General features: G+C 43.9%; 3 protein-coding genes across 4 annotated transcripts in view; all 3 read left to right on the top strand.

Annotated features, from left to right (window-relative positions):
• The window catches only part of LOC306940073 (2-oxoglutarate dehydrogenase complex component E1-like), a 42,735-nt gene extending 35,024 nt beyond the window's left edge, over positions 1–7,711 (top strand). For both annotated transcript variants that reach the window (XM_079525030.1, XM_079525031.1), the window contains 5 exons: positions 1,003–1,134; positions 1,378–1,450; positions 2,767–2,927; positions 4,434–4,588; positions 5,527–7,711. In XM_079525030.1, the coding sequence (XP_079381156.1) occupies positions 1,003–1,134; positions 1,378–1,450; positions 2,767–2,927; positions 4,434–4,588; positions 5,527–5,647 (642 nt within the window). In that variant the 3' untranslated portion in view covers positions 5,648–7,711. The remainder of the gene's footprint in view (positions 1–1,002; positions 1,135–1,377; positions 1,451–2,766; positions 2,928–4,433; positions 4,589–5,526) is intronic.
• A 1,358-nt stretch (positions 7,712–9,069) lies between these two features.
• On the top strand, positions 9,070–10,161 carry LOC306940304 (kelch domain-containing protein 3-like; the record flags this gene model as incomplete). The annotated part of the gene is made up of 1 exon (XM_079525325.1): positions 9,070–10,161. The coding sequence occupies one exon, from the start codon at positions 9,070–9,072 to the stop codon at positions 10,159–10,161; it is 1,092 nt and encodes a 363-aa protein (XP_079381451.1).
• A 3,418-nt stretch (positions 10,162–13,579) lies between these two features.
• Positions 13,580–21,047, top strand: LOC306939251 (peptidyl-prolyl cis-trans isomerase-like). The gene is made up of 5 exons (XM_079523807.1): positions 13,580–13,690; positions 15,497–15,527; positions 17,285–17,373; positions 19,601–19,773; positions 20,887–21,047. Exons 1-5 carry the CDS (start codon positions 13,619–13,621, stop codon positions 21,020–21,022), a joined length of 501 nt encoding a protein of 166 aa, XP_079379933.1. The 5' UTR covers positions 13,580–13,618; the 3' UTR covers positions 21,023–21,047.
• The last annotated feature ends 4,975 nt before the right edge of the window (positions 21,048–26,022 follow it).

Genomic DNA, 26,022 nt, shown 5'->3' on the forward strand with positions numbered 1-26,022 from the left:
CGGAGCTCCGCGGTAGGTAGAACATATATAGTAAGCCTGTGACATGTTCAAAATATAGACATGAATAACAAAGTCAGTCGGGATCGGGATGTATATTGAGAATTCCACTCGTAGCCTCGTAAAGGCAGTGACGTCCCGTAAAAGCGACAGGTTCTCTGTCTGCCGTCTCCCCTCTGCTCCGTTAACATTATGGGTAACTCATTCAAGTGGTAAATTAAATGTGAAATACATCCTCTATTGAGAAAACAACAATATATGTTGACAAAGACACTTCATACATTTGGAAACATATTTTTATTCAAATCAATATAGTCTTCAGTTCATTTCATATTATTTTAAAAGTAGGCTAACTACAGTTGAATTTCAATGGACTTCTATGGGCTATAGGCCTGCAGTACACCGTGCCAACGGACCAGAAGTGGGGACGCTGTCTCATTTGGGGGCGTGAAACTTGTAGTCCCCGTGTGTCTATCCATCAGAGCGCCGTGCCAGGCGAGGACTAGCCTCGATACCCACGCTTTCATTTCGTCTGCGCGGAAAATGAAAGCCTGGATTTACGCATGGGCTGCACTGGCCTAAACGTGGGAGTCAACCCTTCCGCGTAGGCGTCGCTTCAAATGATGTGATGTCAGGGCTCTGAGCGGTGTGCACCCCTCAAAATAACACCGTGAGGAAATCATTACCAGTGGAACTTCAAACGAGGCTATGCGAGGAAAATGAGGAGAATGGCTAAAGAACCCACCACACCGTCTAAGAAACAAACCAACGTGTGCCGACTCTGTGGAAATAACTTTGACAGTCCGTTAGAATGGTATACTCCAGAAACCAGTGGTTTCTGCTTCTGGTCGACAAATAACAGTGCTGCACTGGGGGGGAGGAGAGACCGGGGCTGACGGACAGATCGGTGAACCAATCAGGGTGTCGCGCAAATCTGAGCCGCGGCCCTCCCATCTAGGCGAGGACTAACTGTTTGTAATTGTTTGTAACGGTGCCACCCATCAGAGCGTGGTGCCGGTTGAGGAGTTCTCCGTGCGCCAGCTGTACGACTGTAACTGGATCGTGGTGAACTGCTCCACGCCCGCCAACCTCTTCCACGTGCTCCGCAGGCAGATCCTCAAGCCCTTCAGGAAGCCAGTGAGTGAAACACACCTACAGGCACGCACGCACAGCACGCACGCACGCACGCACGCACGCACGCACGCACGTACGCACGCACACACACACCTAGTGCATTCAGACATACTACTAGAGCACTTTTCCCCCCAAGCGCTGGGTCGGGACCCATTTGTGGGTCGTGGACACATTATTATTTAAAATCTCTCTCTCTCTCTCTCTCTCTCTCTCTCTCTCTCTCTCTCTCTCTCGCTCTCTCTCCAGCTGATTGTATTTACTCCAAAGTCTCTTTTGCGCCACCCCGAGGCCAAGTCCAGCTTTGATGACATGCTACCAGGTGAACTATCAGTTTTTTTTAACAACTTAAAGGTTTCATGACATTAATTTTAATTTATTTATATTTTTGTGGTCTGTGGTCTCTGTGCTCTGGAGTTTTCTCTGGGATTTGGAAGCTGCTTTGAGCTGCAATGAAACCAGGCAAAACTGTGAAAAGTCTGCTGGCAAATCCCATTGACATATATGGGATTTGCAGGCTGTGACATCACAAACAGCCGGCAAATGGGAGCACTTGTTGGAGCCAGAAAACCCCAGACCACAGAAAATCTACTGAATGTTAAAAGTTCAGGTTTTTTTTAGTGCACTTGAGCTCAGAAAATCTAAAAAAAATTAAGAAGAATTACAAAAACTGTTATTTTTATGTCACAATCCCTTTAAGTCATATGGGTCACATGTACAAATATTTTACTGGTAATGCCACATCAAACGCTAGGTTGAAAGTGGAATAAGAAGTATTTTCTATAGTGCAGTATCAGTGATGTTTCAATGTAATGAGTCCCGAGATGCAGGGATGGTCTTAATTTAGATGAGTCCCAGGGACATTTTATGAGTCCCACTTAAACGACGTTAGGAGTCATATTTTGCCATTTTTGAGTGGTGTAAACCACTCCTACAACTGGCTTTTGTGTGCAGAAAAAATGAGCATGGTTGCTATGTTCAAAATAATTTCTGACGTAATTAAATCACACCCGGGTGAACTGGATGACTGTAGCAACCATGCTCATTTTTTCTGCACAAAAAAAGCCAGTTGTGAAATCACATCCGGGTGTGATTTCATTACGTCAGATCAGAGCTGATCAGGCTATATAAAACCTTACACCACTCAGTTCACACGGGTGTGATTTTTTTTTTTTTTTTACAAATTGCAGCATTTAACTCCCATTTCATTTTATATGGTTATAATGTGGTTATATTCATGTAGAAAACGGAAGAAGAAATTATTATTAAAACTAAAGCTAGCAAAATAAACTAGAATAAAAAAACAGTACAGTAGTGCATCCCGTGGAAGCAGAGGTCGTTGTTTTATTGCGTCCCTTAACTATAAACTGCGTTATGGGATGCAAAATGCACCCTATTTTAACCCATTTTGGGCAGAAACCCCTTTTGTTGTTAGCATTATGTTATGCTTTAGCTATAAAAGCCACTGACCACTGACATAGAAACATAGCTTTTTCAGAAAACTGTCAAAATGGGTTAACTATAAACTTGTGTTATGGGATGCTAAATGCACCCTATTTTAATCTCTGACAGTATTAACTGTACTACTTGTTCCTAGTATAAAGTATCTACTGTCTGTATGTTGTACGTGTTCTTCAGGCACCAACTTCCAGCGTATAATACCAGACGGGCCTGCATCTACCAACGCAGACCAGGTGAAAAGAGTGATTTTCTGCACCGGCAAAGTCTACTATGAACTGACCCGCGAACGCAAGAACAGAGGCATGGAGGATACCGTGGCTATCATTCGAATTGAACAGGTACATTTAAGCAATAAGCCACGAGAGGTCTCAGGTTACCGGGTATTTTACAATGGCTGGGGGCGTAGGCCATTGTAAAATACCCGGTAAGCTGGGGCCTCGAGTGGCTTATTGCTTTTCTAAAACGGTTACAAACGTATAGCAATATTAACTTAATAAAACTATTAAATTCACAAAAGTAGCTACGCTTTGCGCCACCAGAGCGAGCCACATCACTTCCTTGTTTTGCTGCAAGTAGGCTATGTGACGGGAGAATAGCGCTTGATGTCTTTACGGGGCCGCCTGGAGCCGCTTTGACGCCCGCACGGCATGGGTTTGCAAGGCAATCAAGCGCTCCCCTTCCCCAGTACAGCTACAGAGATGCGGTATCAGCTGCGAATGATATAAAGTGATTGAAGGTGTGGGTTATCGGTGAAATTTACACCGGTCACGTGACGGTAACCAGCCAATCAGAATCAAGTATTGGGACTACCCGTTTTAGAAACATGATTTGAAGTCGTATAACCCATTTAGCCCATTTAAATCCTGACAGTTTTCTGAAAAACCTCATGTTTCTGTGTCAAAAACCTCATGTTTCTGTGTCAAAAACCTCATGTTTCTGTGTCAAAAACCTCATGTTTCTGTGTCAAAAACCTCATGTTTCTGTGTCAAAAACCTCATGTTTCTATGTCAAAAACCTCATGTTTCTGTGTCAAAAACCTCATGTTTCTGTGTCAAAAACCTCATGTTTCTATGTCAAAAACCTCATGTTTCTGTGTCAAAAACCTCATGTTTCTGTGTCAAAAACCTCATGTTTCTGTGTCAAAAACCTCATGTTTCTGTGTCAAAAACCTCATGTTTCTGCGTCAAAAACCTCATGTTTCTGCGTCAAAAACCTCATGTTTCTATGTTTCTGTCAGTGGTGCTCAACCTTTTTCCTGTCAAGGACCCCCAGAATTATATGTATTTGGCCCACCGACCCCCATCTGAAAATATGTTGTTCCAGGGACACCCCCCCCCCCCCCCCCCCCCCCCCAGAAGCAGAGATTTGAGCTTTGCTCTGAAAGAATACTGTATATATTCAAAGATTTGTGCCACATTTTCAGGATTTAAAAAAAATAGCAGATCTACAAGCTCGGGAGCTATAGAGCTATAGATGGAGCTATAGAGCTCTATAGCTATTTAAATCGTTCAACGATTGAAATCATTCAGCGATTTAAATCGTTCAACCATTAACATCGTTCAATCGTAGCACTAAAGGTTTTCAAAGAGATCCACCTGCCAGACGAGTAGGATCGATACAAAGGCTTAAAGGCTTGCATTTACATTCCAATGGGTGATTGAGGGCCGTGCTCTACCGCAACGGCCAATCAGCTGTCCATTAATAGTTCTCAGGTCTCCCTTTTGTCTCATTGTATGCATTTTGGCCAGGCAGAAATGGATTACGCCTGTCCTCGCCTTATTGTAGATACGCCCCTGACGTACTCTACGTTTATTATGACTTCCACTACGTCTCTCTCCCGCCAGCTCTCTCCATTCCCCTTTGATCTGGTCAAAGTGGAGGCGGAACGCTTCCCCGGCGCGGACCTGCTCTGGTGTCAGGAGGAACACAAGAACCAGGGTTACTATGACTACGTCAAGCCCCGCCTACGCACCACCACCGGCCGGACACGCCCTGTGTGGTAAGCTCCGCCTTGTTTGTTTGTGCATGTGCTTCCTTTCTACTCAGACAAAAACGAATGGAATACGCAATAAGCCTATCTCACAGAATTTCCCCGCCCCCCTAAATACGCCCCCTTTCGGGGTTAGTGGTGATAGCGTGACGTCACTCCATAGACGCTACATGTTAACAGAGTTAATTTAAGAAGTCTACAACTTTTGTTTTCTCAAGGTAAGGTTTGTTCTATCTGTTCGACCTGATTTACCATCTTGTTTGCTTCATAATAATATTGGTCTGTCACATTTTTACATTAGAAAATGTACTTAGATTCTCCAGAGAAAAAATGCTCATGTTAAAGACACCACTATTTACCGGAAGTGGGCGTGGAAAGCGGGCTGTGAGATAGGCCTATTACGCATATCACTTTATTAGTAGAGGTGCTGGGTTCGAAAAGGGACATCAGAAAAATAACCTGCACACTAATCTGCTCCAAAAGTTATACTTTATTGACGACGTTTCGAGCCAAGTCTCTTCATATGGTCAAAGGAGACCAGATGAAGAGCCTTGGTTCGAAACGTTAGCTATTGAAAGTTATTTTTTGTAAATATCGTGAATATATATTATATATTCACGATTTGAGTTAAAAACTTTCACTCTGAAAGAATATTATTCTAATAAAGAATATTATTCTTTCAGAGTGAAAGTTTTTTTTTTTTTTTTTTGGGGGTCCTTGACATGAAAATGTTTAAGTTTTTCAGAAAACTGTCATGATTTAGATTAGAAGACATTTATAGAATCGACCTCAGGTCTAAATGGGTTGAACACTGTCAAACTTACGGTACTCTAATTTGAGATGTGTTTTGTTGTGTGGTGTCTGTGCAGGTACGCTGGGCGCGACCCCGCGGGTTGAGAACCCCTGCTCTAATTTAAGATGTGTTTTTGTGTGTGGTGTCTGTGCAGGTACGCTGGGCGCGACCCCGCGGCCGCTCCAGCCACCGGCAACAAGCAGACTCACCTGGTGGAGCTGCAGCGTTTCATGGACACCGCGTTCAACCTGGAAGCCTTCGCAGGAAAACAGTAAGCCTGTTCCTGCAGCGCTGGAATCATAACGACGACCCTATATTGGCAAAACATAAACTCAAAACAAAAAGAAACAGCCGACCTACAAGCCTCACAGTGCGTCGCAATAACACGTCCTACCCAGTGATGTGTCCATTGCGACCTGTTCTAGTATACCTGCCGGCATGAGGCGGATTTTGTTCCGGAACCCATGGTTGTGTTTTGGACCCATAATATTATGCCGGAACTCAACTCAAACTATAGGAGGACAGTTGGAAGGAAGACCCACGGGGAGGAAACGGAAGGAAACTAGGAGGTACTAGGCCGGGTTGATCCGCTCGAAATTACCACGGCGCATTAGTCCGACAACGTGGCTCCGCGTGTGATTAGGGACAGGGTTAGTAGAAGGGATGTCCCGATACACTTTTTTCGCTTCCGATCCGATCCCGATACCTCAATTTCTGTGTTAGCCGATACCGATACCAGTGTCGTGATCTCATGTTGTGTTTATAGCTATCTAGCTATATATCTCGTGTTGTGTTTATAGCAGACTCCTCACGCAAATGTGCACTTTGGGCAACTCCAAAGCAAACTCGGCAAACTAAAACATTTTATTTACCTGCCATAGTGTCAAACCCCTTACCCCTGTGTTGGATCGCTGGTTAGACTGGCATATTCACCGATACTGATATGACCCGATATGACAAATAAGGACCCAAGGTCCCAATACCGATACAGTATCGAGACATCTCTAGTTAGTAGCCTGATAAGGGCTAATGGGGCGAGTCGGACCAACACGCCGTCGGACTAATGCGACGTCGGAATAACGATGCTGACCCCTATAGGCCGCGGAGACGAGTCCTGTGACAGTTTGACCACACACTGTCACTGTCCATGTTTTGTTTATGTGCCTATCAGGAGTGCACACTTGCTGGGGGCGGTGCATGGACAACTGCATGGTCTTTCAGGCTCTTTATTCAAGAAAACACCAACGAACAAATCACAATCATCTCTCTCTGGATCTCTGGATCTCTGCTCTGGATCCCTAAAACAATCAAAATGGGGTTCAGGCCTTTAAATAGGTTTGCCAGGAGGAAACGCACCTGTAACCACTGATTTTGGGCCACGTTGGGTCCAGGGACACTGGACATTGAAATATGTCCAGTGTACTACAAAGTGTAAATGAAATGTACATGATGTATTTTTGTGCTGATTTATTTCAAGAATTGGAAGGATTTTTAAATGACCCCCCATGAGGTGGGGGTTGGCGAAAGGGCCTTTTTCTGTGCGGGGTTTGCATGTTCTCCCTGTGTCCCCTATATAGGGTAGGTACACAGGCCCTCACAACAAAATATTCAGTAATCATGGTCTCTAAACTGCCTCCCCCTGGCCAGCCGGAGAGGAGAGAAACTGGTTTGAATAACATGTTCCTTCCACGTGCTATACATCCAACTGGGGAAACTTCCCCCATGTCAGGTGAAGAGAAGTGGATTGTGACTCCTCATGCATGGAAGGAAGCAGGAGGTCAGTCCGTTGCTCTCCCCAGGTTGGCAGTTGACACTGGTGAAAAAAATGGGCTACCAAAAATGGGCGATTTCAAAATAAAATCACACCCGTGTGAAGTGAGACGCACTCTTATCATCATACATCATCTCATTCCGGCCAATCACAATTTGCGTCCTCACTTTTGTCTTCAATGTTTGTGTTTACGTAATGTTTGTGTTTACACAAACACTCAAAAATGGCTATTCATTGTCAATGGCATTCAATGTTTGTGTTGGGACAATGTTTGAGTTCACACACACACACACACACACACACACACACACACACACACACACACACACACACACACACACACACACACACTAGGGCATTAAGCGACTAGTCGACTAGTAAATCCACTAGTCGACCTTGTTGGTACTAGTTGACTAGTTGATAAGAAAAAAATATATATATATTTTTTTTTCGATTCTTTTTTTTCAAGATCGGGTAGATTATAATTATAGTCACCAATGTACACCGTTTTTAAATGTACAAATATTTTTTTTACACAATAGGTAGTTAAACAACTAGTCGACTAGTAAACAAGGCAACTAGTCAACTAGTAAAAATGACTAGAAGTGAATGCCCTAACACACACACACACACACACACAAACACACACACCTTCAAAGCTGGACGGCGTGTTGGCTAGCGCCCCTCAAAAATGATGCTCAGGAGCTGTCACTATCTATACTGTATCTAATGAGATACAGTATATCTTGTCTTCTTGTTTTTAACCATTTTCTGATCACATTTGAACAAATAAACGATGTCAAACTGTGTGCCTCGCCATCCTTTGATGTTCAGTCGCGCTAAGAGGTTGCACACTACTCTCACCCGAGACATTTTGTGAATTCACACCAACAAGGGTGTGTTCTGTTTGTTTCACCGGCTTCCTTCATCTCTCTCAATCCACATGAGGTGCCATTATTGCCGGGGGCGGCGGTGGCGGCGCTGGCTCAGGGGTAGAGTGGCCGGATGGGAACCCAGTTCGAACCCGGGCTCCCCCAGAGTTAGTGTCGAAGTGTCCTTGAGCAAGACTCTGAACACCTAATTGCTCCCGATGAGCAGGTTGGTGCCTTGCATGGTTTCCCCCGTCATCGGTGGGTGAATGTGAATGGGTGAATGTAATGCACAACCTCTGTAAAGCACCTTGGAATATATAAATGCACCATTTAACATTTACCATTTCACCCTGCACCGACCAAACAGACCTGATGATTTGTGACCAGATTTGACTGAGAGCCTGCCATCGTGCAACCTCCGGCTTTTCACCAGAGGAGAAAAACTGAATTTATTTATATTTTATCCAAAATGAGTTAATAGCACAGGCAGACTCTTCACATACTAGAGCATGTCTGTAATAAATATCAGAGCTGAAATCGACATGTACTGTAAATATGAAATAAATAAATAAATGCTTAATGTAGCTAGGTGTAATGTTAGAGTCCACAGAAGTGAACCGTTCTAGCCCGTTTTCTCTACTTGATGTTTTCTGCAAGACATTACTCTATAAGCCGTATCTCCAAAACGAATGGGTCAAACTGACCAACCAATATGTCAATTTGAAGCTATGATTCCCTATTTTCATTATGACATGAAAATACAAAAATAAAAAAAAATCCAATGGCAGTCCCTCATACGTACACTATGTGTATCTGTGTGAACGTGATCAGGATCTGCCTGGGCTAGTCTGGGGTTTCTTGGGATATCAATTTGCCTTATTAGGGGAGCTCAACAGGCATGGACCTCTCTGATTGGCCAACCCAACCCATCGGCTCCGTGGATTGGCCAAGCTTCACCCACATAAGTTGCGGCGTGACATATATAAGTTGATTCTCGTACGTGACACGGCTGTACCTACCGCTCCACTGTTTGTGTTCGTGTTCGACCGGTGAAATGTTGCGCTGGACGGCGCATGTGAAAGGGGGACCAATCAGATTCTTCCATGCGGCTGTGGCGGTGGGGCAGAAGCTGTACTCCTTCGGCGTGCGCTACAGGAACTCCGTCAGGGGCAGCAGGGGGGAGGAGAACGACGAGATTGAGGTGCAGGTCTTCAACGCTGTGTCCTTGCGCTGGACGAAGCTGCCCCCGGTGGCGGCGGCGGCCGGGAGAGTGTGTCCCGCCGAGGTTCCCTCCCTGCGCTACTACCACACCGTGGTGCTGATAGAGAACATCATCTACGTCTGGGGAGGGTTCAAGTACACTGAGGAGGTCTACTGCAACGTGCTTTATGCGTTTGACGTCCACACCCACGCGTGGTTCAAGCCCAGGACCTTCGGGATCGTTCCCGAGGCGAGGAGCGGCCACTCGGTCTGCGCATCGGGCAAGGTCATGTTCGTCCTGGGAGGACACAACTGGCACTGTCGATGGACCGACGACATCCACAAGCTGGACACCGCCAGGATGTTCTGGTGTTTAATCGGCAGCCGAGGCACTTCTCCGGCGCTCATCTCGGACTGGCACACGGCCACCATCGCCGGGACGAAGATATTTGTGTTCGGGGGCCGCGGGAACGAGGACCAGTACTACGACGTCCGGGTGTTTGACGTGGGGACCAACTCCTGGCTGAGCCTCCCGTCGTCGCAGCTTCTTCCGGAAGGTCGCGTGGGTCATTCAGCCTTTGTCTACAATGGAGAGCTGTACATATTCGGCGGTCACAACACGGGCGCCATCTTCGACGATCTGTGGAAGTGCAATGTGGGGACCTTCTCCTGGAAGAGGGTCGAGCCCAAGGTGGACAGCCCATTTCTGTCTAGCATGTGCTGTTGCAGGGTGGGAGACAGTGTCATCCTCTTTAGCGATTGCAAACAAGACGACGAAGGTGATGATGATGATGATGACGACATTAACGGTGTTTATATCTTGGACTTAAGTCCTAGTTTGAAGACACTGTGCAAGCTAGTAGTTCGCCGTCACGGCCTGGTGCAGTCGGAACTTCCACACAGCCTCAGGTGGGAACTGTCAGCCATGGGTGCCTCTAGAACATGAGGAGATCGGCATCCAGTCAGAACGGAAAGCAGGAGCACAGGAATGTGCTCAGTGATAACAACCCCCCCAGAACCGAGAGGGAGAAGTGAAGCGTTTAAATCATGATGGCCGATTCTGGTATACTGTAATTCAATGTAGCTTTGGGGCCAGACGCACGTACGAGGCTGTGCCCAGAGGTGACACTACTTGCTGCACATGTGAGACGACGCCGACGAGCCCTGCGACATCGCCACTTCAACGAACACGGAAGAAGAAGGGCTAAAACAGCGGTATAAAGGGAGTATGCGCTGGGTGAGCACATTAAGGTTCCATTCGTACACTTTCAGGGTTGTTGGGGTTAGTCCTTGGAATTGAAACGTTTGAGAACCACTGTGCTACACTCAATGGAACAGAGCCTTCATTAGTGAACTTGGAAAAGACATGTGAAGGAAGAGTCCTGATCTCTTTCCAATATGGCTTCTGTGTACCTATTGTTTATCTCTGGGGGTGCCCCAATCTACGGTGTAAAATCCTTAGTGTTAATGTAACTCCAAGAGTGTAGCAATAGTGTTTCCAGTGAGCCAACATGCACAATATCCGCACTCCAACAGGCCTTCTCTGTTTGACCGGAATGGAACAAAGCCCTATAATAAGTCATAAGACTTGTGAAGGAAGTAAAGGAAGATCGAGGCCCGTTTTCTTTCCAGTATGACTGCTGTGCACAGATCGAGCCTATTGCATGAAACGATGGCCGGAGTCCTAATGCATCTATCAGACTGCCCCGGGGGGTCCTTGTGAAATGAAAGAGAAGAACTATACTGGAATAGAGAAGTACTAAGTGGAGTACACCGGGAGGGACGCATCTAAACTCGCACAACTCTTAATGAACAGAACCTGCAGCTACGGCCAGTTAGAAGAACCACTGTTGGAAACAAAGAAACTGACAGTTATAGAACTTGAGGGAGAGGAAAATTAACACAAAGGTGGAGACCTTTGTGTTCTCTAATGTTTTGTTATTTTTTTTTATTTTTTTCCTACTTTCTTTTTGCTGCTGCTGCTGTCATGTCTGAGGCGGGATCCACACGTACAATAATTCTGACGGATTCCGATGTAAAGCAGTAGTTCTCAAATATTGTCATGTTAAGAACAATCAAATGGCTTTTTATTTGGCCCCACTGTAGATATGAGTAATTTTCACGAGCAGTTTAGACCTGAGGACGATTCTACATATGCCTTCTAAATCTGGACAGTTTTCTGAAAAACCCCATGTTTCTATGTTAGTGGTTCTCAAACATTTTCATGTCAAGGACCTAAAAAATTACATGTATTTGGCCGCTGACCCCCATCTGAAAATATGTAGTTCCAGGGACCCCCCCAGAAGCAAAGATTTTAGTTAAAATGTTCACTCTGTAACAATATATATTCAAATACATTCAAGTACATTTTCACGATTTTTCAAAAATAGCAGACCTACAAGCTCGTAGCGCGGCACTCGTGCCGCGCTATGAGCTTGTAGATCTGCTATTTCTTTCTACATCTAAAGCATAACAATACTTAAAACACAAAGGGGTTCCCGCCCAAAATGTGTTAAGCACAGCAGGCTGCGGGCCAAATCAGCTACCAGACCTGATTATTATTATCCTAAAGTGATGATTGCCATAACCAACATCCTTGGTCTCACGATAAGGCATGTAAGATGATCTTATATCAGTCCCTTTTATGTTTTTTATGAAAGTATACATCCTGGTTTGTCAGGGACTGTTTCAAGCCCCCTGTCATGACAAAATGGTTCTAAAACTCTCACTAAAATCTTATTATATTTTTCGAATAAAACTAGACTAACACTAAAACATTCCAGGTGACTAAAATGTGACTAAAACTAAATGGAAACTATTCAAGAGACTACGACTAAAACTAAAATCAAAATTTGCTGCCAAAAACAACACTGGTTGCTTCCTCCTCGTTTGGCATGCAGATCAGGTCTTTGATTGGCCACTTCTTTACCATAAGGATAGGATAGGGTATATTATACCCTTACAAAAGATGTAGGTGTAAAATGGTGCATTTATATAGCGCCTTTATCCAAGGCGCTTTACAGAGGTTGTGCATTACATTCACCCATTCACACACACATTCATACACCGATTGCGGTGGAAGCCATGCAAGGTACCAACCAGCACATCGGGAGCAATTTGGGGTTCAGTGTCTTGCCCAAGGACACTTAGACATGTAGACAGGAGGAGCCGAGATTCGAACCGCCGACCCATGGATCATTGGATGACCTGCTCTACCTCTTGAGCCACAGTCGCCCCTTAGGTTTCTGACAGGTGTTCATGTAAACGCAGGTATTGAGTTCTTCAACTGGCTGGCTGTGTATGCAAGAAACAGCAATACAAATACTAGGTTTAGAACGATAATACCTAAAGATACGTTAAAAAGATTTTAGTTCCACGAACGCTATACTAATGTATTCATTCATTCAGGTCAACCGCATGCAGGACTCGGGTTCTATTTCTGTTCAGCCCAACCAACGTATACAACATAATACTTTAACACTTGACTGCATGGCCCACAATGACTATAGCAGCGTATGAAATGAATAGAACACATGGCCCCCAGGCCACTGGAACTTAAAGTGATCAGCTCTATATAAAGTAAGTGCACTAAGTAAGTAGGTCAGTGTGGCTTACTGTCGTCGGGGACATGGTGGAAAAAGTACTATTTTGTTAGTGCGTGCATGAGTGAGTGTGCATGCGGGTGTGTGTGTGTTTGGGGGGGGGGGGGGGGGGGGGGTGGGTGATGTCGGCTTGTGTCAGGATGTAAGGAGGGAAACGAGGGCTGGGGGAGCACTGAATTAGACATGATGATGATGATGATGCTGTGTGGAAGACGTTGTGATGTCAGTGAGTTCTCCAGCAACAGCAGACAGTTGTGTGGCATCAGCATCATTCCTTAGTCCATTCAGGGCGGGAACGCCTTTTGGTGTTTAATAAAGCATTATGTTATACTTTAGCTATTGAAAAATAGCAGATCTACAAGCTCATAGCGCGGCACCGAGTGCCGCGCTACGAGCTTGTAGGTCTGCTATTTTTGAAAATTCGTGAAAATGTGGTGCAAATCTTTTGAATATATATTCTTTCAGAGTGAACGTTTTTAACTCAAATCTTTACTTCTGGGGAGGGGGAACAACATATTTTCAGATGGGGGTCTGCGGCCAATTACATATATCTTTGGGGTGTCCTTGACATGAAAATGTTTGAGAACGACTTGACATAGAAACATAGGGTTTTTCAGAAAACTGTCTGGGGATTTAGAAGACATTTTGTAGAATCGTCCTCAGGTCTAAATGGTTTAACAGTCCAGAGCAGCATCGTTCCTGTACGTCTTAGCAGTCCAGAGCAGCATCGTTCCTGCACGTCTTAGCAGTCCAGAGCAGCATCGTTCCTGCACGTCTTAGCAGTCCAGATTGTCTTCAGCCATGCAGGAAAATCCCACAGTTTTCTTTGACATCACTATTGACGGCGCAAACGTCGGTAGGATTGTGATGGAGGTAAGACTAATGTTTAATTGTCTTTTATAGTTGATTTACTGTAACAACTATATATATATATATATATATATATATATATATATATGCATGCTTGCTTGCTGTCGGGAGGAAACCACCTTACTCCAAAATGTTCATTTTTCAGCAAATTAAAAATATAACATTTTCAGGAAATTAAGAAAACCTTATATTTGTTTTAAAACAAAGCAATACAGCATCGTCAAAGTTGGTGTTGTGACTTTATTTATTGTCAATTACTTCCATGAGAGGGGGAGAGGTGGTGGAGTTGGCTGCTTTAGCAGACATTTTGAGGGTCCAATGGAGTTAAGAGGTTTTGTCCAAAGCACTTTGTACTACTTTCCATTGGTTCAATATTTTCGAAACAACACACAGACGTAAAGGGTGTTCAATAGCACTGATTTATGAAACGACACACAGACGTAAAGGGTGTTAAATAGCACTGATTTATGAAACAACACACAGACGTAAATGGTGTTCAATAGCACTGATTTATGAAACAACACACAGACGTAAATGGTGTTCAATAGCACTGATTTATGAAACAACACACAGACGTAAAGGGTGTTCAATAGCACTGATTTATGAAACAACACACAGACGTAAAGGGTGTTCAATAGCACTGATTTATGAAACAACACACACGTAAAGGGTGTTCAATAGCACTGATTTATGAAACAACACACAGACGTAAAGGGTGTTCAATAGCACTGATTTATGAAACAACACACAGACGTAAAGGGTGTTCAATAGCACTGATTTATGAAACAACACACAGACGTAAAGGGTGTTCAATAGCACTGATTTATGAAACAACACACAGACGTAAAGGGTGTTCAATAGCACTGATTTATGAAACCTCAAAAATGTAATTATGAGGTTTCTTCCCGACAGCAACGAATATATACTTATGTGTGTATATCGTTGCTGTCGGGAAGACACTTTTTGTGTTTTTTCCTAAATTAATTCTCTACAGTTTTGGACGTAGAGGTTTCCACCCGACAGAGACTGCTTTCCTCATCAACTTTCAATCTTGTGTGATTTTAGAATTTTAATATTACGCTATCCATTTCAAGCACTTGGAAACAGAGACACAGTAGGCTACTAGCATAATGCAATGCGATCTGGCTGCAATCGTAAATATAACAGTAGTAATTAAGTAGTTGTAACGTGTGGACTAGTGACTAGTCGCATCAGAAATGTGGACCTCTATGGGGACCTACAACGGGTCACGGGACTCACCGACAAAGTCAGAGAGAGAAGGGTGAGGCTGGCAGGGCACTGCGTCAGGCACCCAGAACTAGAGGCAAGTAAATTGACCCTATGGGAGCCAACCCAGGGCAAAGCCAGGAGGGGAAAGAAGCGTACCACCTATGTAGACGTGCTGCGGCGCGACAGCTTGGCTGACAACACTGAAGAGCTCAAGAACCTGATGTTGGATTATAGGAAATTGTGGAGGGCAGCGATCCAGGAATCGCGAGTTGGTGTTGGCTAGACCTCACTCTCTCAGCAACGAACTACTAGTCTAGCCTTTATTTTGATGAAACTGCTTGTTCCATTCCTCACTGTCGCAAGTAAAAGCAATATAGCGCCTGTTTGGGCGTTAAGACAGTTTGCTATAATTGTGTTCTCTACCTATGTTGCTGCTGCCATTGTGAGACAGGACTGACTGGAAATGTTGAATCTTTTTTTATTGTTTTTTCTTTTTTCTTATGGAAAAACCTAGGCTATAGCTTACACTCACTCCCCATCATGTCCTCAACTACTGTTGTGTTCTATTTGTATTTCAAGCTCCGGTCTGATGTGGTTCCAAAAACTGCAGGTAAGCTATGTTATTTATAATTTAAGGGCCTTGCAAACGCGGAGCGATTAAAACGCGCCTATAGTTCATTTTCAATGAGACCTGCGTTTTTGCTCGGAGAAGTCGCGGTGCGACAACGCAAGCGTATTTACGTGCAGCGCGGTCCCATGAATTTGTTTTGTGCACACGCCCACGACTCACCAGACCTGGATTCTGTTTTGCTTTGTTTTACGCTTGCGTTGTTGCGCCCCTCTTGAGCAGACCTGTAGCAGACCTGTCGTTGATCCAGACCTGTAGCAGACCTGTAGCAGACCTGTCGTTGATCCAGACCTGTAGCAGACCTGTCATTGATCCAGGCAACAACGTGTGCGTTCCTTGCTCCCCGCTTGCAATGCCCTTTATGCTAATTAACTACTTAAACCCCTAATCTCACATCGCAAAGCTGTGTGAGCTTGTAGATCTGCTATTAAAAAAAAGGAATGGAAAAATGGGACACCATGTTGTATGTAACGGTAGGCCTACTGATTTTGACAGCAATTTTGTTTTGTCATTTTAGTCATCTAAAACTAAGTATAAGATTTTAGTCAAAAACATATTTTGGCGGGGCGTAATGCCCGATTTTACACTTGGTTGCATGCTGAAAATAGCCGTTGTCCCTCCCTAACATTTTGGTCTAGTTTATTTGTCAAAAAAGTCAATATATTTATAGTCTTATAGTTTTAGTCATCGTAGGTTCGTTTTTATTCCGTTTTTGTCAGTGAAAGAAGATAGTTGACGAACTCAACACTGCCCAGCAAGCACGGTTAGGACCTGGACGAATCAGTGACGTCTCGGTTGGGGCCAGATCAAGTCAAATCAAGACTAGTCAGATCTGGCCCAGAATATCACCTGATTTCAACCAACAAAAATTCTGCCCAATAAGGACGTTCCTGGATGAATCAGAGAGAGTCCGATCGATGCCAGATCATATTATAACTAGTCAGATCTGGCCCAGAATAAGCTATATTATTTCAACTGGTTTAGACGTCCTGGAAATGTCGTAAAGATCATCCCCGTATGGGCTGTGATCTGGCCTAGTCCTGAACGTAAAGATCATCCCCATATGGGCTGTGATCTGGCCTAGTCCGGCCTGAACGTAAAGATCATCCCCATATGGGCTGTGATCTGGCCTAGTCCTGAACGTAAAGATCATCCCCATATGGGCTGTGATCTGGCCTAGTCCTGAACGTAAAGATCATCCCCATATGGGCTGTGATCTGGCCTAGTCCTGAACGTGAAGATCATCCCCATATGGGCTGTGATCTGGCCTAGTCCTGAACGTAAAGATCATCCCCATATGGGCTGTGATCTGGCCTAGTCCGGCCTGAACGTAAAGATCATCCCCATATGGGCTGTGATCTGGCCTAGTCCGGCCTGAACGTAAAGATCATCCCCATATGGGCTGTGATCTGGCCTAGTCCGGCCTGAACGTAAAGATCATCCCCATATGGGCTGTGATCTGGCCTAGTCCTGAACGTAAAGATCATCCCCATATGGGCTGTGATCTGGCCTAGTCCTGAACGTAAAGATCATCCCCATATGGGCTGTGATCTGGCCTAGTCCTGAACGTAAAGATCATCCCCATATGGGCTGTGATCTGGCCGAGTCCTTAACGACACCAGAGTCACTGGAGGACACCATAATGTCATCATGAAGTCATTTGGCTTAGGGGTGATGTGACTGTTGTGACAGCTCACTGTTGTAGGAAAAGGCTGAATGACCGCTTGTTTGTTTTACAGAGAATTTCCGAGCCCTGTGCACCGGAGAGAAGGGTTTTGGCTACAAGGGGTCAAACTTTCACCGCGTCATCCCAAAGTTTATGTGTCAGGTAGGTGTATACACTATACTGTAGTATTGTGTTGATTTTAGCAGCACATTTTGATTTTGGTTTAAGTCATAGTCTCTTGAATAGTTTTCATTTAGTTTTAGTCACATTTTAGTCACCTGGAATGTTTTAGTGTTAGTCTAGTTTAGTCGACTAAGGGCTCCATCTTGCGCCACCCTTATCCCTAAACTTATTTGCCATTTTCGAAATTGTTAATACATTTATTCTTAGTTTTAGTCATCATTGCTTAGTTTTCATTTTCATCAGAGAAAAAAGGTAGTCAACGAACATTTGTCGTCTTTAGTTTTAGTCGACAAAAACAACTGTGTAGTACTACAGTAGCACACAAAATTAAACCACTTAAAATTAAAGCTATAATGTTTTGATTGATTGATTGATTTATTAACAGTTTTCAGAATTACAGTACATTTCAAGTACAACTCAATACAAAAACTCTTAACTGTGAGTGGACGACACCATAAAGCATTACACTTGTTTACAATAGGGCCCACCATTTCATCAAAACATGAAACTGAAACTTACAAAACAAAAATGCATCATGGATGATCACTTTAAAGCAGTGGTTCCCAAACTGTTTCATGTCAAGGATCGACCCCCAAATTGACACTAATTAGCCTGCGGACCCCCATTTGAAAAGATATGCCCGGGACCCCCCATAAGAGAACATTTTTACGGCTCTAGCAAAGATTCTCAACCATTTTAATTTCAATGACCCTCAGTTTGATATACCCCGGTAGGGTCCATTTGGTTCCATTTGTACAGTCTCAGAGTTACAGACCCATAAGGGTCCATTTGGTTCCTAACTATCATTTAGCCGGGGACCCCCTGGAACTCCCCCAAGGACCCCTAGGGGTCCCCGGAGCCCACTTTGGGAACCACTGCTTTCAAACACTTCAACGGAAGAGACTTCACTCAATGAATGCAATGATATGAAATGGACATGAGTATATTGAATTACACCAAATATGAAAGCAATGTCATTTATCTACAGATATTAAAGCCATGAATGTATTTATGAATACAACTATGTTTAATAGATGAGTACAATTACTGTATGCTTGATATGATGGAACACTTTGGACTTGAAAAAGCTATGTTTCTATGTCAGTCGTTCTTCGATTTTTTAAAAATAGCATACCTACAAGCTCGTAGCGCGCCACTCGGTGGCGCGCTATGAGCTTGTAGATCTATTTTTCAATAGCTAAAGCATAACATAATGCTAACACCAATAGGGGTTCCCGCCCAGAATGGGTTAACAATAATTGAACTCTTACGGGTCCATTTTGGTTTCATTTTACGCTCTCAAGAGTTAAAGATCTAGGGTCCATTTGGTTACCAACCAAAGATCTAGGGATCTTGGTTACTAACTCTGCATCATTTAGCTGGGGACCACCTGGAACCCCCTCAAGGACCACTGGTTCAGAACCACTGGTTTTGGACATATGGGGCTCCATCTTGCGCCACCCTTATCCCTTATCCCTAAACCTATTTGCCTTTTTTTTTTTTTTACTATTTTGAAAATAATTTTAAAAATAGTTCAACTAGCCGATCTACATCGAGACATTGTGAGCTTGTAGATCAGCTATTTTAACTATTTTGAAAGGTTTTTTTAAAATAGTAAAACATGGCAAATAAGTTTAGGGGCAAGATATAGCCCATAAGGTTTCCACCCGACAGAGAAGATACAAGTGAATAGAACCCACGCACACGAGTCACGACCGAGTCACGACCGTGTGTGTGTGTGTGTGTGTGTGTGTGTGTGTGTGTGTGTGTGTGTGTGTGTGTGTGTGTGTGTGTGTGTGTGTGTGTGTGTGTGTGTGTGTGTGTGTGTGTGTGTGTGTGTGTGTGTGTGTGTGTGTGTGTGTGTGTGTGTGTGTGTGTGTGTGTGTGTGTGTGTGTGTGTGTGAGACAGACAAACTTGGGGTATCGCTGTAGATTTGCCATACTGATATTCGGAAGCCTGGGCCATGTGCTTAAACTGACCATGAGTGGCCTAAGAATAGCTGGCATGACAAAAAGCAAAGCCAAACAACTTGCCAAATACTGTTCTGTTTCGGCTGTTATAGGCAGTTTGTCTGTGTGGAGGAGGAGGTGCCATGTGTATCCTTAAGTGAACATGAACTGTCAACCCCGGTATATTTGTTTCCTTGTAAAATTTATTGTAATTTGTGGATTCAAATAAAGAAATCGAAATGTCTTCTCTTCTCAGGGTGGGGACTTCACCAACCATGATGGGAGTGGAGGGACGTCCATCTATGGAGAGCGGTTTGCGGACGAGAACTTCCTCCTGAAGCACAAAGGCGTGGGCACGCTGTCCATGGCCAACACCGGAGCCAACACCAACGCCTCGCAGTTCTTCATCTGCACCGGCAAGACCGACTGGTGAGGCCGCTGCACGTCCTTTGGGGTCCCACGGGATGGGAATTGCCAACCCTTAGGCCTCACTCAGACGTGCACAACAGATTGTTGTATAGCTGATGCATGAGACTTGTTTACTGATGCAAGCTCGCAATTCATTTCCAATGGGAGTCACATGGTTTGACACAACATTTTTGTTGTATGAGGGGAGGGGGGCAGTCGAAACACAGCCGAAAGCCATACAACAACAATGTTGTCAAACCATGTAAACAAACCCTTTGTTTACATCTAGCATCCAACAATGTTGTATACTAGATGTGAACAGGGACAAATTAGCCATTGGGCCAGTGGGGCCTTGGCCCAGGGGCCCTTGGCTATCAGGGGCCCTTCGGGGAAATTAGACCGTAAGGTACTAGGTTTGACGCCCTGTAAAGGGCCCTTCATTGGCTGTTGATTTTGTTAAATGTAGGTTAAAAACACAGAAAAACACGAAAATGTTGCGCGCACGTGCGCTATGGGGGCCCTTCAAATATTACCGGCCCAGGGGCCCTCATGGGGGTTAATCCGTCCCTGGATGCGAAGGTGTGAGTGAGGCCTTAGCGTTCACATGCCACAGCCCTCCTATGAGACACAGACCGAGTAGAAACAAATTGTGCCATTTTTTCATGATTATTAGTGAGGACCTATTATATGAAGATAGGTTGAAAAGTGGTGAAGTGGTCCTTTAATAGTGTGAGATTTATAGATTTTGGGACCTAAATAATATATTAGAAGCTTTTTTATCAAGAATTGATCAATGTCACCATGGTCCACATACTGTACAGTGTACAGTACACTTTTGATTGATTGATTGAAATATTTATTAACAGTTTGCAGAATTACAGTACATTTCAAGCACAAACTCAATACAAAGGCTGTTAACTGTGAGTGGACCTACCCAATTAAGCATTACACTTGTTTACAAGAGGGTCCACCATGTTCAATTCATCAAAACATTTAGAGACGTACAAATAGACTTCTATATAGACAAAACAGAACAGGAATTCATCATAATGGAGGTAAAAAGGGAAAAGAAACATCTGTAGGCCTTTGGGTGTTTGTCCGTGTTGTAATGAAGTGCCTCTTCTCCCTCCATAGGCTGAATGGGAAGCATGTGGTGTTTGGCAGTGTGGTGGAAGGCATCGATGTGGTCAAGGCCATGGACAAACAAGGGACGAAGAGCGGAACTTGCAAAGCCAGGATTGTCATCGCTGACTGTGGGCAACTTAAATAGAATATTATATATCTTGTCGTCTTATTCTTTTTTATCACTTTTTTTTGCAGCGATAGTTCATTAACCCATTCTGAACGGTGTTAGCATTATGTTATGCTTTAGCTATTGAAAAATAGCAGATCTACAAGCTCATAGCGCACCACCGAGTGGCGCGCTACGAGCTTGTAGATCTGCTATTTTTGAAAAATCGAAGAACGACTGACATAGAAACATAGCTTTTTCAGAAAACTGTCAGGATGTAGAAGACATTTATAGAATCTGATCTCAGGTCAAAATGGGTTAAATGGGGTGTGAGTGGGGTGTGGGGTGTGGGGGCTTGTTTCTAAAGTGCTTATTTGGGCTTTTCTTCTAAAGTTGTTTAAACCAGTGATTCTCACACAGACCCCTTTTCCACCGGTTGGGAACTGGTTCAGTTCAGAACCAGTTTTTTGTCCATGAGCCAGACCTCCAAAATTGGAACGTTAAATTGAGTGGGCAAAACATACCTATATTAAATTGTTTATAGGATCAATATAAGTACATTTATATATGATAACCCTTCCACAGTAGTAGCTTTTTCAGATATATATTTGTTTGCATATCTTCCTATATAATGCCTCATTTGCATATTTAAATATTTATATTTATATTTGTAATACACTGTCTTTGTGTAAGTAATCAACTGGGGAAGTTTCAATTTAATATAATTGTCATAATTAACGTTCCAATTTTGGAGCTCTGGCTCATGGACTAAGAACCAAAAAGAACTGAACCGGTTCCCAACCAGTGGAAAAGGGGCCACAGTGACATTGCCATGTCAAGGACACCCAGATGAATGCATTTGCCCAACTAAGGACCCTACATCTAAAAATATTTTGTGCCAACTAGGGACCCCCATGACAAATTTGTGTTTTTAAATGTTTCAATAAAACATTTCAAAAATATTCCACATTTGTCACTTTTTTTTTTTCAAGATTCCTTTTGAAAATAGCAGAGCTATACAAGCTCACAATGCATCTGCCATCTAGTGTTCACCAGTAGACACTGCATGTGTCTGAAGATTATTATGGGTGCTGTAAATCACCCATGCTTCTCAAAGCTTTTCATGAAATGAAATTAAATGAAATCTATATTTACCCAGGGTATCTGGGCTAAGCTCAAGAACTTGTTTCCAGCCAGGCCCTGCTCATAGAACACATTTCATCATAGTGGTTGATGCCTTGTTCAAGGGCATTTCAGCGGTGGTAATTTTAACGTGTCGGACGGCTGATTCGAACTGGGAACCTTCCGGTATCTAGACCGCGCCGCTATCCGTTCGGCCACCGCTGCCACAATGTCAAGGAGGACCCCCAAATTAATGTCAGGGACCCCCATCTGAACACTATGTTGTACCAGGGACCCCCATCTGAACACTATGTTGTACCAGGGACCCCCATCTGAACACTATGTTGTACCAGGACCCCCATCTGAACATTATGTTGAACCAGGGACACCCATCTGAACATAATGTTGTACCAGGGACCCCCATCTGAACATTATGTTGTACCAGGGACCCCTGCCCTGCTGGGGACCCCCTGGAACCTCCCCAAGGACCCCCTGTCTGTCTTGTCTGTCTGTCTGTCTGTCTGTCTATATGTTGTACCAGGGACCCACATCTGAACATTATGTTGTACTCGCGTGTGTGTGTGTGTGTGTGTGTGTGTGTGATACACCGTCTCCACACCTTAGCGCAAAACGGTCTTAAGCTGCGCACTTCTTAAACTGCGCGCAGCTTAAATTCTGAGTTTTTAGACAGCTGGTGGATGGAAAAGAAGCTCCACCTCCGCGGACTTTTTGGGCGGAGGAGAGCGTTTCCGGGAATCTGGCCGTCGCGCAAGTATTCCGCGGAGGTGGAGCTTAATTTCCATCCACCAGCTGTCTAAAAACTCAAGCTGTAAGCTGCGCGCAGCCGAGAACGTGCGCAGCTCTTTCGACCGTGTGGCAGCACCTACACCGTCTCCACACCTTAGCGCAAAACGGTCTTAAGCTGCGCACTTCTTAAGCTGTGCGCAGCTTAAAGCTTGAGTTTTTAGACAGCTGGTGGATGGAAAAGAAGCTCCACCTCCGCGGACTTTTTGGGCGGAGGAGAGCGTTTCCGGGAATCTGGCCGTCGCGCAAAAAGTCCGCGGAGGTGGAGCTTCTTTTCCATCCACCAGCTGTCTAAAAACTCAAGCTTTAAGCTGCGCGCAGCCGAGAACGTGCGCAGCTCTTTCGACCGTGTGGCAGCGGCTTGTGTGTGTGTGCGGGAGCGCGGCTTGCTTACCATAAACTCCACCCTTGGACCAATGACGGACGGACTTTCATGTTACGTAGGCGGACAGAGCCGGATCCAGTGGGCGGGGCTTTGGATTTAAATAGGAAGAGACTTGCAGCCATAGATTAGTTTATATATATCTATGCTTGCAGCTGGCTGCAGTGTGCAGGCCCCTGCTCAGAAAGCCTTTAAATACCCTTGTCACTTAACCTCTGCCTCCCTCTAGGGGTTACATTCTACACACTACTTTATACCGTGTCTTTAGTGGCGTTTCTGTGGTGAAGAAAATATATTTTACCTGTCAGTGCTGCTGCTGCTCGGGTCTTAATTGAAGGTATGTGGAGTAAACACTGGGGCATACATATAAATCCAGGTCTTAATGTCGTCCAAAAAAATATAAAACGCCAAAAAACGCGAGATATATATATATATAGTCAGCTAGTCATTGGCTTGGTTTGATTGTTCGCTGTGATAAAGGAACTAAAAGGTGACGAAGAAGAACAGCAGAGGAAAAAACACAAAAGTCAGTTGCCAGTGAAAATCAGAACAGTGCCACAGCGCGTTGAGAAATGTCATTACCTCCGTAGTGGTTCATCAGCACTAGGGCCGTTGAGCTGAAGAATCCGCCAGAATGTTCCATTTGTACACTCTCAGAGTTAAATTAACCTTGATTTTACAATATAAATTGGGGGTCCCAGAGATATAAATGCCATTCAATGGTGGTCCGTGGACTAATTCATGTCAAACTAGCCCTGCCCTGACCGTAACCTCACAAAAACAAGTAATCCGTGTTTGTTGAAAAAATATCAGAGGGGTTTGAACCCATGAAGTTTTGAAGCTCAGATTCAAAGTCGGGTGTCGAGACCGCTAGACCACTGAGGACACTGCCAGGATGAAGCATTAATGTCGCTATTGACTATTTACGCCATGACGTAACCCGCTCTTCCAGAGCCACTTCCGGGTCTTACTCAAGAAAGCTTCCACATCATATATTTTATTTGTCATGGACACAGTTACATTAATAATTCTACTCGGGTTGGAAGCATTAAGACCCATTTTAACCATCAATGGCTTCCTTTTTGAAAAATAACGTCATTGTAAAAAGAATCACGCGTTGCTAGTATTTACAATGAGAATGAGCGGACGGGAGCTGGTGCGGACTAGGACCCGGATGTAACATAGTGGGACTACAACAAACTCGCGGGAAAAACTCGTGGGCGGAGCCTCACACCGGAAAGAAGTGACACCCCCCTCAAATATGGCGCAGACGCATTGATGCGGGTTTGATCAGTGCCACGTCACCCATCGTGCTCTCCGTCTGCAGGTAAACCTTAATGTTGGTTTTGTTGTTGTTACTTACTATGTTGTTTCTGTAGTGGAGTGGTTAGAATCGCCGCTTTGTAAACACCAGGCCGGGGTTCTCTTCCCGGTCGAGTCATTAGTCTTTTTCCTTTGTACCAAACAAACGAAATACATTTCACATCTGGTCAAAAGGTCCATTTTTATTCTGCATTTGAGCAACGGACCATCCATATGATGACATTTATAGACTCTCACAATGGTGCGGCTCAAATGGGTATGATGTTTGTTTGTTTGGTTGGTAAAAGGGAAAAAAACGTATACCTCGACTGGGGCTCGAACTCAGGCCCTGTTTTTGCTAGGCACAGAGTCTAACCATTCGAGTATAGGAACACGGTTCAATAAGTAGTATGATTAGGTTAACTAACATCACAATTAGAGAATGTAGAAGAATTTGTGTATAATCTGCCGAATTAGTTTACTGTGGCCGATTTGTTGGTGTCGGCGGTCTGTTTACATGACGCCAATTTCAAACAACGTTTGTCCCTACATCTAGTCGATTATTTATTCAGCATTTGAGCCTCTCACAATGGTGGTCAGTCAGTCAGTGGCTCAAATGGGTCTGAGAGGCTAAATGCCATCAAATGGTGGTCCGTGAATCAAATGCTGAGAGTGTAAAGATCTACTATTGGGGTCCAGTTGGTTACCTAAATTAAATTGCTCTGTATTGTGACAGTAATCATTGCTATAGTGTGTGTTCAGTAACAGTGTTAAATAGCTCTGTATTGTGACAGTAATCATTACTATAGAGTGTGTGTTCAGTAACGGTGTTAAATATCTCTGTATTGTGACAGTAATCATTGCTATAGTGTGTGTTCAGTAACAGTGTTAAATAGCTCTGTATTGTGACAGTAATCATTACTATAGAGTGTGTGTTCAGTAACAGTGTTAAATAGCTCTGTATTGTGACAGTAATCATTGCTATAGTGTGTGTTCAGTAACAGTGTTAAATATCTCTGTATTGTGACAGTAATCATTGCTATAGTGTGTGTTCAGTAACAGTGTTAAATTGCTCTGTATTGTGACAGTAATCATTACTATAGAGTGTGTGTTCAGTAACAGTGTTAAATATCTCTGTATTGTGACAGTAATCATTGCTATAGTGTGTGTTCAGTAACAGTGTTAAATAGCTCTGTATTGTGACAGTAATCATTGCTATAGTGTGTGTTCAGTAACAGTGTTAAATATCTCTGTATTGTGACAGTAATCATTGCTATAGTGTGTGTTCAGTAACAGTGTTAAATATCTCTGTATTGTGACAGTAATCATTGCTATAGTGTGTGTTCAGTAACAGTGTTAAATATCTCTGTATTGTGACAGTAATCATTGCTATAGTGTGTGTTCAGTAACAGTGTTAAATAGCTCTGTA

The sequence above is a fragment of the Electrona antarctica genome (assembly GCF_951216825.1).
Source record: "Electrona antarctica genome assembly, chromosome: 16".
Lineage (NCBI taxonomy): Eukaryota > Metazoa > Chordata > Actinopteri > Myctophiformes > Myctophidae > Electrona > Electrona antarctica.

What these genes read in the sequence shown, in the direction of transcription:
- LOC306939251 (XM_079523807.1), top strand. Translation starts at nt 13,619, where the DNA reads ATGCAGGAAAATCCCACAGTTTTCTTTGACATCACTATTGACGGCGCA. An exon ending in TCCCAAAGTTTATGTGTCAG is followed by an intron (nt 17,374 to 19,600) that starts GTAGGTGTATAC and finishes TTCTCTTCTCAG; the next exon opens with GGTGGGGACTTCACCAACCA. An exon ending in TGCACCGGCAAGACCGACTG is followed by an intron (nt 19,774 to 20,886) that starts GTGAGGCCGCTG and finishes CTCCCTCCATAG; the next exon opens with GCTGAATGGGAAGCATGTGG.